We start from the raw sequence: 14,175 nt of genomic DNA, 5'->3' as shown, positions 1-14,175 counted from the left end.
CTTAACTATAATTATAGGATGATGTATCCATGACAGAAGTTTGTCAGAGCTTCTGTTCTGCAGGATATACCTAAACTGAGCGTCCATTACCCAAATCACACCAGGTAGTACCTACACAGAGTTTAACCTGTAGTTAAGAAATAGATTCTAGTGAAGGAATTCTATGAGAATAGACATGTCAATCTTTCTATTGGATTACAGTTTTATATATTTATTCTTTAAAAAAAAGTGTTTGTTTTGTTGCACTTGTTTGTATTGCAAATGCTATTCCTATTTAAGATTATACGAGTTGTAATATGAAAACGTGGAAACTGAAGGAAAAAGGAATTTGGTCCAGTAGTTATCATCGTTTAAGATTTGACTAGAAGTAGGTTTCATGTAACTTGGTTCTTATAAACTCATACAGTTAAAATACAATTTGTACCAATATGGAGTCAAGATCCAGAATTCCCTGGTAATAGGTAATTGGTTGTTGATGTTTGAGATCCAGAAGCAATTGCACGGGGATTTTTCAGATTTTGATATTAATGAAACTATTGCAAACTAGTCGTATCCTGAAAAAAATATATAAATTACATAGTGCAATTCCTTTCAAACCTTACAACCCTTATTTACAGCTGGTATGGAGACTATCAAGACTGCCAAGTATAAGAAAAGAGAGATCTTACTACAAATGCCCCAATTTTCAACAAAAATATCATTCTATTCGTATATATATATATCATGCTCTATTGGTTCACAGTGATAGATTTAACTACAGTAAAATCGTCAATACCCCAGCGAGAATTAAATCTTCCAATACCACTTGATTTCAAACCACCATGAGGAACAGTTGGCTCATCATGAACTGTAGAATTGTTAATATGAACACCACCGGTTTCAATTTGCTTGGCTAACTTAATTGCTTCAAATACATTTCTTGACCAAATGGCTGATTTCAATCCATATGGGCTATGGTTAATTTTATCAATTACTTGGTTAATATTAGAGTATTTTTCAATCAGGAAAACGGGACCAAACAGTTCTTGATCGTACAATTCCATTCCCTTAATAACATTTTCCAAAATAATTGGCTTAATAATACCAGAAGATTCAATTTCTTGCTTGGAGAATTCACCAAATGTAAGTGATGCTCCTTTGTTTAATGCATCTTCAATTAAATTAACCACTTTTGTTGTGCCTACGAGATCACGCTGAGGAATCAAATAATCTGGGTCTTGAGCGATCTCACGGGCAACAGTGACCAATTTGCTCTTAAATTCGTCATATACAGACTCATGAATATAAGCAACATCAGTACTCATACAGATTTGTCCTTTATGTGACCAACCACTCCAGGTGATTTTCCCCACAGCTTGATCAATATCAGCATCTGGACAAACAATACTAGCATTCTTACCTCCGAGTTCCAACAAACATGGAACTAAATGAGATCCAGCAGTGGCAGCGATGCTCTTCCCCACAAGAGTGGAACCAGTGAAGTTTAACTTTCTAATAACGCCAGTACCCAACAACTTATCAATAAAAACAGCATTCTCTTGAGGTTTGACATTGACCAACTGAAGGACATTGCCAGGAACTCCAGCATCAAGGAAACATTTAACTAATAAATATGCACACTTTGGTGATTTCTCGGCAGGTTTAACAATCACAGAACATCCAGCAGCTAATGGAGCCATAATACTACGTCCAGCAAGAAGGACTGGGGCATTCCAAGGAGAAATTGAAAGGACGGGCCCAATGGGGGATCTGACTGCCATGGCCAAATCAGTTTCCGCTGAGGGGATAATCGAGGTGCTCGAGGAATTACCGAGCATATTGATGTATTCTTGAACTTGACCAATGAACCCATCAACGTTGAACCCAGCAAACCACATGGGCATTCCAATTTCTAATTGTGACTCGATAAGTTCATGGCGACGTTGTTGAAGTAATTCAATGGCCCTCGTAAAAATCTTTATCCGTTCAGTTTCGCTAGTGTTAGACCATGTTTTGAACCCTGATTGAACAATGGATGACAATTCTGAAATCAGCTCTGGTGAGACTGGGAAACTGGTATAATGGTGCAAGGTTTCATACGGAGCATTGGGGGAAAGTACGGGGATTTGTAATTTTGCAGAAGCAACTTCCTTCCCAGATATAATATTGGGGACAAGGTTGGAGATTGACCTAACTGGTGGTCTAGTCATGGCTTTCAAAGCCAAGACTCGTTGAATTTGAAGAGGTATCATAGCTGATTTTGAGCTTTGAAGTATATGTCGACAAAAAGTTTTCGAGGAAAATTAGAAATTTATTTATAATCTTCCTCCGGAGATCAACGGAAATACCCCGCAAAAAATATGTCAAGATAATGCCGATGGATCGGCACAACAAAGCACGGAAATAGATCAAATAGATTATATCATGATGTTTCAAGTTTTGTTGCCGTTGTCGAGGTATGCCCCCCATTACCGACTGTTGAGGGGCAATGTTCTTATGTCCGAAGACATTCACAGTAGTAGTTGGGCCGTGCTTTGCACGGTGGAGTAGTTCGGAGAATGAACTTTCCTTCTTCAAAGGGAAGATTAGTCTAGGAAACTCCAATTCCCACATTTATCAGAAATAGAGGGAGAATTATTCTGACACACTAAGAATAGTACAGGGTGGTTATTTAATGGTATTTTAGTTTATATTTGTATAAACATTGCAAGTTCTATAAAGTTTCAAATCAGTTGGATCTGTCTAGTAGCAGACTGATTCATAATCAACATGGACGGATATCAATTTCAGGTTGCCCTCCCCCCCCCCCCCCCCTTCGTTGCCCCGACAATAGGCTCTTACAAATCTAATCACTAAAATCTATCTATCGAAAGTAAATTTATTACAACTTCTCACGTATCTATATAATGACCCTGTACTTCTCATAAAGTCTTTATAGTTGGGTTAATCTCGCTGGGGAACGAAAGAGTTGGAGGTCAATCTATAGCAGGAAAGTACACTGAGAAGCTCTTGCAAACCCCGTGTACTGGGTGGTGCTACCAGTTTTACAAGGATTAACCTCCAAGCGCGCTCATGTTTTTTTGCCCTAAATCCTGGTGGGGAGGGGGGTTTGCAACATAGTCTGACTTGACAGGGCTAGTATTTCCGGGGAAGTTACAATCTAGACAGAGGTACTAAAGGTTCTACATAACATTCTCTATATGGATTATTGTTTATTCCCTTTTGGGTGCCACAGGGTCTCCAAATGTGATAGTATAATACATATATCCTTAATCAATTAGATTTACCCACACATTCTTGAAGGGTGTATCCTCAATGTCGTGTTTTTCTTTATAGATAATATGGTTGATCTTATTCTGGATTGGCATATTAAGGATACTCAATTGTTTTGGCGATGAATTTTTTTAGCTTTCCTGGTTAGTTCTCTTCTCTTTCGAGAAATCTGTCTACAAAACACAAGTTCTAACTTAAATGGGTTACCTTGGTATTGGGTTCAATGACTTCTTTGTTCATATAGTTCATTTTGGTAGTGTTATAAAAAGTTGCAAGCCTATTGAAAATTCAAATCCCTTAAAGGCTAAAAATGAAACAGGACTAAAGGAATCTAATCTATTGACCAAATAACTGCCGGTTTACTAGAAGAAAATTCAAATAGCCCAGTTTTTGTACATGAACTTATCCAATGTAGACATTATCTTTTACGGACAAAGGCAATCTGAGACACATACAGGAAAAAATTAGAGTAGAGCGTCATCTTCCCAAATGAACTGACTATCCTCGGATATTGTACTCAAAGTTTAGTATAATATTTATTAATTAATATTCAGGTTAATATACAAAAGATAGTGAATATATATAGGTAAATGTCTAATTATTCCATTGATTGAAGTTTATTCATAATTCTTCTTCCATGAGGTGTATTTTTGATGTTTGGCAATAAAGGGATTAAAGATTGGGATAATCTTGCCAAGTCGGTTGGACTAGCAACATCTAAACTTGTTTGTAATACATAATTACCAAACCCATCATTTAGCAACTCTTCAAATCTTGATTCATTCAATAATAAAACCTCAATCAATTGATTGGATAATTTATTAATTCTCAATGACTTTTCAATCACATTTGATCCAAATTTATGCAATGATAATGCGATTGTATTTGATTTAATATGATTCAAGATAATTTCAATTGATTTATCATCACCATGGCTCAACACGTACTGAACGACATAGTTTCCAAATGGGTCGATTGCAAGCTTGGTGGCGTTTTCTGCGATTTTCAAGGATAATTGTTGACGTTGTAGTGGATCGCCGTGATCCAAACATCTCTGCAATACACAACATCCGTGACGATGAGTAGCAATGGCAAGACAATTGGCACAAACAGCATCAAATATGAACTGATTATCAGATGTTTTCAAATTTTGCAAGCATTTTTGCACAACATGGTTCCCATTTAAGTCTCGGGATAATATTACAATATGAGGCTGTAATGCTTCAATGATTAATTTTGATTCTTCAGCGGTAGAAATGCATTCAATCAATTTCTGTAAGGCTCTGGTACCATGAGGATCCATGGATATCTTCATGAATTCACCTGAGGCATTCTTAACAAGGACAATTCGTTGCTCTACAGTAATATGTTCAAATAACTTTTGAATCAAGTAGTTTCCAAAGGGATCAATCATTAATTCGACAATCTTGAAGTAAATCTCTTGGAAGATTATCGTGGCTGCACCTTCATCCAACTCTAATTGACGTTGCAAGAATCGACAACCATGTTGATCCTTACAAAGATTCAATATATCACCAACAAAATCACTCAATTTAGCATTGGCATACTTGGACGCATCATCACCTCGACGAGGCTTACCATTGTTCTTACGATGAGTGTTCATACCGTCGAAATTGCCCCGGTGAGGATAACGATGGGTGTTATAGCGGTTGCCGCCATGGTTGGTATTGTTCATCATTGGTTGGTGCATCAAAGTATGGTCGATATAATTGCTGTTTCTCATATTGGCACCAGGAGGTGGTGTCATGATTTGGGAAGTCCACATGTTGGCATTTGGAGCTCCTGGTATCATTGGTGGATTCATAGGAGAATTATCAAATTGACGGAACTCAGGTGGAGTAGGCACTGGGGGTGGATAAGTTCCCGGATATGGACCAAGAATAGTATGATGGGGTGGAGGTGGTGGTGGGAAGTGAGGTCCTTGCGGCGGTGGTAACTGTTGTTGGTTGATGCTTTGAGGAATGAATGTAGACATTATGTTCTTGTCAGGGATAGGGTTATTGACAGTATTGGTTGTAGGATTAAACAACTTTAACCCGTTTTGTTGCTTATTTTGAGCATCTTCTTTGGTTTCTGGTAATTCAAACGGTTTAACAAACATTGGCAAGTCGTTTTCAGTGTATGCAACCAAAGGAGGTGCGGAATTAGGTATGTAATTAGGATTCCAGGTTGAAGGAGTGGTATTGTTAGGGTTGGTACTAACAGTACTTGGTTTCTTCATAGATAATGCTTGAGGAGTTAAAGAACCTTGATAAGGAGGATAGAATGGACGATTGTAGTTATTCAAGAACGGTTGCTGTTGTTGAGAAGGCTGGGTGATTGTAGGATCATCCACGTCATCTAAATCAAGGTTACCTATAGCACCTACTATATCAAGTTCAGTAGTGGCGGAAACAATAGGAGTCAGAACTTCCAAGGAGCCAGATGAGGACGACGAATTAGCAACTGCAGCAGCAGCAGTAGCAGTAGCCACTGCAGAATCCGGTTGGGAAGTGGTGGTGGTGGCAGCAGCGGCAGCGGCAGGGACAGGTACAACACCATCTTCATCACTTGAAATTGACGTGTTAGTAATGTCAGCAAAAAATTTGTCTCTATGGAAAAAACTGGATCCAATTGAAGCTGATCTTAATCCTGTTTTGGATGCAGAGAACTTGTCCTCTATGGAGTTGGACAAGGATACCGACCTAGAACCAGACATAGTAAAAGTGTGTTGTAAAAAAAAATGTGCACCACTGTGGTCTAATATACAAAATAAGGGTTAGTGGGTATAGTGGTGGTGGCGGTGACGGGGGAAGCGGCAGTTGGGTGGTGGGATACGATCTGCTGTTGCTTCTTCTCACTTTATATGGACTAACTTTTACAGCAACGGCTAAATCAGGTGGGACTTCTTGTAGTATAGAAATGGGAGTTTTTAGAAACCTTGAAAAATCAAAACCAAATAAAAGAAAGAGCTAGAACAAAAAAAACTTTAAGTAAAAATAAAAAAAAAAATAAATAAATATAGTAAAATTAGGTTCAAAGAACAGAATGCATAGTATGGCGTAACTTTTAAATATCTAGATAGTAAGTTAGAATAATGGGGCGATAAACATGTAGAAGATATGAACATAAACTTTGAATGTGTCAGATGATACGTCAAGCTCGTTTACATGTGTGTCATGTTCTCAGCTTTTTTTTTTTATGTGATTCTCTTTTTCTTGGTAAATCTTATTAATGACTGTTTAAAGAAGGTGTGTTTAGGCAAGATCTACAAATATACCTAATACATCAAAGTGCAAACCAGCAAATGTGCACATGCATATTAGCAAATATCAACCTGATTAATCTATTCTATTCTCTACTTCTCTGTCAAAGTAGTAAATTAACATTTCGTTTATGCAGTCATCACAACTATATCCAGGTTGACCTTTTTAATTCTACAAAGTCTAAATTTTAATATTATCATCTATTATAACAAAAAAGATATAAAAAAGAGAATAAAACTATAATACGAAATTAAATATTATGAAACGTAAGGGGGGTAGTAAGGGGGAGTTAGGGGGGGAATAAAACCATGAAAGTTAAAACAACATCACCAAAACAGATTAACCTTTAACAAATTTAAACTTGAAAATTTGGGGAATAATCTTCAAATTCAAACAAATTTCACCAAAGCATAGCAAATATGAAAAAAAATAAACAAACACCAACAAATAACAAAACCATCAAATGTAAACTTAAAAGCAAAACCCACAAGTCAATTTCATTTTGGGGAGAAATGAAATAATATCCAATATGAATCTCAAGGTATACAAGGATGTGTGAACAATGATGGTTAAAAACTTATTAAAATTATATTTATTATTCCATATCTGATTTCAAAAACCAATTTAAAAGTTAATCATCAACAACGAATGAAATGAATGCAAAAATGTAAATATATTATTATGTGATACAAATGAGAAAACACCCAACAACTTTAAATCTAAGTAGACTTTTCGTGTTGAGTAGAAACTCTTTGCATAGAAACAAGGAAATCTTCGAGAGATCTTCTGTCGGTTTGTTGCTTTCTTGGCTTACCGTTACAGACTCTGTCGAAACCTTCAGAGGTAGACATCAAGTAGTAAGCACCACCCATAACACAGAAGACACCGAAAGACCAAATCCAGGTTCTAACAACAGTAACAATATCAGTCCAGTTTTGAGACCACCATCCGAATAAGGTGAAACAAGTAGCAATGATATCAACAATCAAGACAGCACCAGATAATTGCCAAGATGGAATAGATGACCAGAATGGACCTTGAGCTCTGGTGATGAAAATCAACCAGTTTTCAGTCAAGGAAATTTGCAAGAACAAAATACCATCAATACCACCGAAGTTTTGGATAATACCACCCTTTGGTAACAACATGGTGGTTAAAGTAATCCAAGTACCGATAGCTAAAATTATACCCAAGATAATAGACATACCCCATAATCTTGGAGTGTTCCACTTAACTGGGTTTGGATCGTATGGAGCGTTATCATAAGCAATGGCTAAGGTAGCAACATCAGCGAAGATAGCAATGAAGACAACTAAATCAATGTTTAAGGATCTGTTCAAGATAGCAATCCATAAACCTAAGAAGATTTCCAAGTGCAAGGACAAAGCGATACGGTAGACAACATAAGAGTACATTCTGTGGAAAATTTGTCTGGAAGTCTTTAAAGCATCAATAATAGCAGATAAACCTGGAGCCAAGAAAACAATATCAGCAGCAGAACGGGCAGCATCAGTAGCACCTTCGACAGCAATACCGGTATCAGCCTTCTTCAAAGATGGAGCATCGTTAACACCATCACCAGTCATGGCAACTAAGTAACCTCTAGATTGTAAGATTTCAACAGCATTATACTTGTGTTGTGGGAAAACTTCAGCAAAACCATCAGCATTTTCAACGAAATCAGCAATTTCAGAACCGGCCATGTCACCACCACCGGATAAACCTAATCTGTCAGCATCGTAAATGTTAGTACCTAAACCTAATTGACGACAAGTTTCCTTAGCAATACCGACGGCATCACCAGTTAACATCTTAACTCTTAAACCTAATCTTCTAGCTTCGTTAACAGTAGCAGCAGTATCATCTCTTGGAGGATCCATACATGGCATAATACCTAAGATTTCCCAGTGACCTTCACCTCTCTTTCTGGCAACACCTAAAGATCTGAAACCTCTAGAAGCAAATTCAGCAACAGTGTTTTGGTAGTTTTCGTGGACATCTTCTGGGATTGGGTGGTCATCTTCAACAGTCTTTAAGACGAATAATGGAGCACCCTTAACACAAACAATTCTTTCACCTTCTGGTGATTCAACAATAGCAGTAACCTTCTTGGAGACAGGGTCGAATGGTTGGAATTCCAAAACCTTGTACTTAGTCAAAGCAGCCTTAGCTCTTGGGTAGTTAATCAAAGATTTCAAGAAAGCCTTATCAATAGCATCTAAACCCTTCTTCTTTCTGGAAGCAGCTAAACAAGCAGTCAACATCAAGTCATCAGCTTCAACACCTTCAACAGTGTATGGTTCGTGTAAAGATAACTTGTTCTTGGTTAAAGTACCGGTCTTATCGGAACACAAGATTTCAACACCAGCAAGAGATTCAATAGCAGACAACTTTTGGACAATAGCTTGCTTCTTAGCCAAGTAAGCAGCACCGACAGCCATGGTGGTGGTAACGACAGCTGGTAAACCAACTGGAACACCGATAATGGTAATAGCTAAAGTGTATCTCAAGATTGGAACAATTCTAACGGTTCTGTAGAAACAAGCAACCCAGACAACTAACAAAGTAACAATGACGAAAACCAATAAGGTAGTACCAATACCGTTCAAAACTTCAGTGAAATGACCAGTACCAGCAGAAGCCTTGTTAACTAAAGAAGCAGCTCTACCGACGAAAGTAGAGTCACCAGTAGCAGTAACAACCATGAAAGCTTCACCGGTCTTAACAGTGGAAGAAGAGTAACAAGAGTCACCGTGCTTCTTGTCAACAGCCAAGGATTCACCAGTAATAGCGGATTGATCAACTTGTAACAAACAGTCTTCAGAAACAATTCTACCATCGGTTGGGATAACAGTACCATCTTCTAATTGTAAGATATCACCTGGAACAACTTCGTTAGCTGGGATTTCGATCAATTGACCGTTTCTAACGACAAGGGCAACATTAGCTAAAGTCTTCTTTAATTCATCGACAATAGAACCGGCTTGGTATTCTTGGATGAAACCGACGAAAGCGTTCAACATTAACAAAGCACAGATAACACCGAAATCGACCCAATCTTCTAAACCGGCAGCTAAAACGGCAGCGGCTTCCATAACGAATTGAATTGGACCAACGAAGAACATAATGAACTTCAAGACCAAGTTTTCTTGTTCTTCAGCCATTTGATTGAGACCGAATCTCTTTCTTCTCTTTAAGACTTCGTCATCGGATAAACCGGTGGCTGGGTCAGTTTGTAATAATTCTTCTGGGACAGCCTTGAAGGTACCTTCATCTTGGGCTTCTTCATCGTCGTCCAAGGCAGCTGGGTTGGATTGCAAATCCAAAACTAATTGATCGATGTCTTCATCTTCATCGTCAGAAAGGTTCTTAGCAACCTTTTCTTTGGTTGGTTCAGTAGCACTCATAATAAATAAGGATTATAAATAAAGAGAGTGAAAACTAAAGAAGGAAAGAAAAGAAAGAAGGGTGAAAGATTCAACGAGATTTCAGGAATTTATCTTGAATTTATAAAAAAAGGAAAAACTACAGCGATGGAAATTAATTTAGTGGAAACCATTGACCATTTTTTTTTGTCTGTTCGAAATTATATTTTAAAATACGGCTGGTAGAAAATAAAAAAAAATAAATAAATACAAAAAAAAAAGTGTGTAAATAACAGTGAGTGAAATTTAAAATTGTGCGGGAAATAATTTTGGGGGGTGGTTATCATTAATTATTTTTGATTTGATTTGACTAAATAATATTTCATGCATGAACAAAATGAGAAAAAAATGTCTGAGGGATTTATCCTCTTTTTTTTCTTCCTGACATTGGATAAAAAAGAAACAAATAAATTCTGTGTTTTGGTATAGATTTCTACCAAATTGGGTTATGCGACCTGCATAAATGACGTATGTCATGTGACACACAGTCCTGATTAGGCAAGTGGATATACAAATATGACAGGAACAATGAATGACCTTACCTCAGCAAAAGTGTCTGACTGAATCTATCGGTTTAATTAAACTGTTTTCATTGTCAAATGATAAACAAATGGTGTTCAAGTTAGAATTTATGCTGTTTAGCCGAACACCGGTATAGGACAGAGTTTTAGCATGGATGTATGTGGGAGTGTAACCAAGTAGTGGGGGTGCGCCGTAGATGAAGTTGGGAACGAAACCCTAAATTACTGGGGGGATTGTTCTCGGTGGTCTCGGAGTAACTTACAAAAATGTTCATGCATAAATGTTTACGTTTCGGTGATAGATATTAAAAAAATAGAAGATATTTCTCCTGCAGGTGAGCCAAACTAAATTCTGGTTTGGGCGCGCAAGCACTGGCCAGCAATTGTCCTACCTAAACTACCCATTTATATAGATTTCTGTCCAAGTCATGACAAAAAACATCATTTTGACACCAAGTCTAGTCATTCAAGTTTTTCGTACATGGAATGATTTTGGATTATTTTTCACTTTGGTCACCGATATTTTTTGTACAAGGGGGTTGACGCTATAGAGATGCGCGATGAGGAGGAGAAAATATGAAATTTACAGCAAGCTTTTGGGGTGACCAGTCTTTTTTTTTCAGGCAGGGGAACACAAATTTCGAGATGAGGTCGTGTACTAATTTCGTATAATAATATCATAATTTCAAGTCATGTTTTCTTGTCCTCCCACAAATTCCGTTAAATTGGCTTGGGGGGGGGGGGGGGGAGAGGCAACGTGGGCCCTTCGAATCTGTCGCACTAGACTTTGCAACTTGATCTTCGATTTTGCAGTAAATCGAAAACAAATTAATTGAATTGAATAAATAGAGTAGATAACAGATCTGTAATCGTAGAAGCAAAACTTGCAGTCCATTCTAGAAACAATAACCATCTCCATGTGGAAAAAGTTCTATTATTTAACTGCAGGATATAGCTTGGAAACACGTTGACTGATTAAATGGTAAATCTTGTCTAAATGAAGCCCACGAGTGTCTGTATAAATCTATCGCTATGAAGTCAGAGCTAATGACAAAACAATTACAGACACAAATCTGGCTTATAGGTAATAACCACAAATTTGACTCCACTACACAATAAAAAAAAAAATTGCACCAAAATTTCTTGACTAAAAATACTTCTAGGCCAATCCTGTGTCACAATAGTTCTCGGTAGGGCCCTATGGACCTGGCCAGCATCTAATAAGCCGCTACTACTATTCAGCCGGATATAACTGGTTTGTGGTTGTTTTGAAGTTGTTCCCGAAATAGTTGAAAGTTCGGCACCGAATCGAAAATTTAGCCGTGATCGTGAGTGAATTTTATTGCCGGATTCACTCGGGCCGTTCAATCAGTTCCAAATGCAAAAGAAATTACATGCTTCATGATACGTAGAATAGATACCGATCCATATCCATACTACCCGATCGCTGTCTATTGTAATATGGTTGGAGCAACAAATAATACTTCAAGTTCTACCATTGTATTGTTATTTCTGTCGATTTGTATGAAAATGTCGGTGCCTGATAAAATCACCTGATACCAACTCGTTTAATATTTGATATGACGTAGAACATTTTGCAGGGGTTTAAGGTCGGTTTTGTCAGGCTAGAAGTTTCCATTTTAGGTTAAGATACGATGTTTACATATTCGTTTAATATGATCTTCCTTGATGGAAACTATTTTCCAGCCTTGGGTCATTCAAACACGGCTTAAGTTGGCATATTTCTTTTGTTTATTATTCATACATAAAGCGTAACTATTCTTTACAGAGATGTACGAACTTGAAGTTTTGTATAGATTATTGCAAAAAAGTGAGAGAAATTATATCCGAGCTCGCTTTAGCACAAAACTTGTTTATGGTTGAGAGCAAGTACACAACTGTTACCTTCTGTAGAGTTAAATTAAGTGCATTAGGATTGAAACTTTAGACAGTTTAGATAATGACTGGAATAGTTCGCTCGTATAAAAGGATCAATGGGTGATAATCTCAGCCCATTTCACATTTCTTTTTTATCATCATATCAACAAATATAAGGTGACACCTCTTAAAAATCAGTGAGGTTGAGATTTGTTATTTTTTTCAGACACTTTTCCAAAAAAAAAAAAAAACTTTTTTTTTTCTGGTCCTGCAGCTTTGTGTAAATAATATTACTATCGATTTATCCGAGTGCATTTTTTTTTCTTCGTTTTGCTTCGTTTCGTACTCTGTCATAACTCCGGCGCCTAAAAAAAAATAGCGCATTAATTTTTCAAAATTTTCAAAATTAAACTTTTGTTCACCCACATTCAGTTTTAGTTAGAGTTGGAGAAAATGATAAGAGGTTATGAGCTTGTATGTTACCGACTTTACCGAATTGTTTGATCCTGAAAGCAGGAACTTGGTTATGGCGTATACAAGAGTGAAATCCTCTTGCATCCTCTGTTTATAATTCAACGCATAAAAAAAACGCCATACAATTACAGCCCTGCGGTATTTTGATTTTGAGTAAGTTCAGTATCACTACAAAATCTTAAAACGTAATTGGTTCATCAGAACAAAGAATAGAATTAAAAAATAAAACGGTTTGCTTGCATATAATATTTTTCATGTAAGGCATTTTTTTAGGTGTAATGCAAGCAATTGAGGGGTCCTTTTTGTATGCGTTTTTTTTCTGTCTGAACGGTTGTTATTGTCCTATATGTGGTGGTTTTTGTAATAAAACCCACAGTTTTTATTTTCGCCAGAGGGAATGTGTCTATGTCCTCCACCAACCCCACTATTATGACGATTGTCTTGGCGGTTTGAACTTCCTGCTCATGGGGTTAAACCGTTATTTTTTTTTCAAGATTTGAAAAATTTTCTCTCTTCTACTTGAAGATTGTGCCGGTGTGTGTGTGTGTATATAGAAGAATGTGTACAATCTAATATCGACGACTTCCAGGAGTTACCCCACCACCACATTCAATTGAACACAATACCCTCTCCACGATTTCCGTGGCACCCGACAATCGATCCAATGAGTTGCTGGTTTCGTTTTTGTATTGGTGCAAAAAAATTTTTGAGCACTTTTTTTAATTTATTGTTTTACGAAAAAAAGAAATTCTGTGTGGTAACAAATTGCTGGACAAAATGTTTAATCCCGCACCCTCTATCTCCCAATTAAGGTATCCGCTCGCATTTCGTTATCTTTGTCCAATATTACATTATAAATCAGACAAAAAAAATTTTTGCAACGGCTTTGTGAAGTTAGTACTAACATTCTCAATCGATGCAAACTTTAGCAAGCTAAAGAACTGGACAATAATTGAGACAATCGACAAGTTATTGCGAGTAGATGTTCTGGAAAGGATAGCCGAGCGGGTGCCTTTTGTAGAATTGAGCTGTAAGGCAAATTTCTGTATCGTAGTTACTTGCAGATCAATCTCGTATTACCCCTTAATTCTACGAATCTGGCAATATAGAATAGGAGTAAATCGAAAGCCAGCGACATGCAATCACCTGACACATGACGTGTTTATTATTAACCCCTAATTCTACTTGAGAACTAAATCTGTATCTCCGCTTAAAATGCGACGTAATGTGCATTCAAGTATGGAATAGCTCCACTAGTTACAAGAGTGAAGGATCTAATTCATTTGTTCTTCCAGATGAGATTACTTGGCGGGTGTTTGTAGTTACTGTTTCGGAAGGAATTCTGTTGAGTAAAAATAA

The 14,175-nt window shown here is 37.2% G+C and overlaps 3 protein-coding genes across 3 annotated transcripts; all 3 read right to left on the bottom strand. All coding sequences in view use genetic code 12, as the record gives it.

Moving 5' to 3' along the window:
* Positions 1 to 687: 687 nt before the first annotated feature.
* On the bottom strand, positions 688 to 2,255 carry SPAPADRAFT_61877 (uncharacterized protein; the record flags this gene model as incomplete). Its single annotated transcript, XM_007376023.1, has 1 exon — positions 688 to 2,255. One exon carries the CDS (start codon positions 2,187 to 2,189, stop codon positions 729 to 731), a length of 1,461 nt encoding a protein of 486 aa, XP_007376085.1.
* An 852-nt stretch (positions 2,256 to 3,107) lies between these two features.
* Positions 3,108 to 5,284, bottom strand: SPAPADRAFT_61876 (uncharacterized protein; the record flags this gene model as incomplete). The annotated part of the gene is made up of 1 exon (XM_007376022.1): positions 3,108 to 5,284. The coding sequence occupies one exon, from the start codon at positions 5,246 to 5,248 to the stop codon at positions 3,851 to 3,853; it is 1,398 nt and encodes a 465-aa protein (XP_007376084.1).
* A 1,953-nt stretch (positions 5,285 to 7,237) lies between these two features.
* PMA1 (H(+)-exporting P2-type ATPase) lies at positions 7,238 to 9,925 on the bottom strand (the record flags this gene model as incomplete). Its single annotated transcript, XM_007376021.1, has 1 exon — positions 7,238 to 9,925. The coding sequence occupies one exon, from the start codon at positions 9,923 to 9,925 to the stop codon at positions 7,238 to 7,240; it is 2,688 nt and encodes an 895-aa protein (XP_007376083.1).
* Between the last annotated feature and the right edge of the window lie 4,250 nt (positions 9,926 to 14,175).

Source organism: Spathaspora passalidarum (genome assembly GCF_000223485.1).
Source record: "Spathaspora passalidarum NRRL Y-27907 unplaced genomic scaffold SPAPAscaffold_5, whole genome shotgun sequence".
Classification (NCBI taxonomy): Eukaryota; Fungi; Ascomycota; class Pichiomycetes; order Serinales; family Debaryomycetaceae; genus Spathaspora; species Spathaspora passalidarum.
Note: the sequence above shows the minus strand (reverse complement) of the source record. Positions and strands in the feature narration are given on the sequence as shown.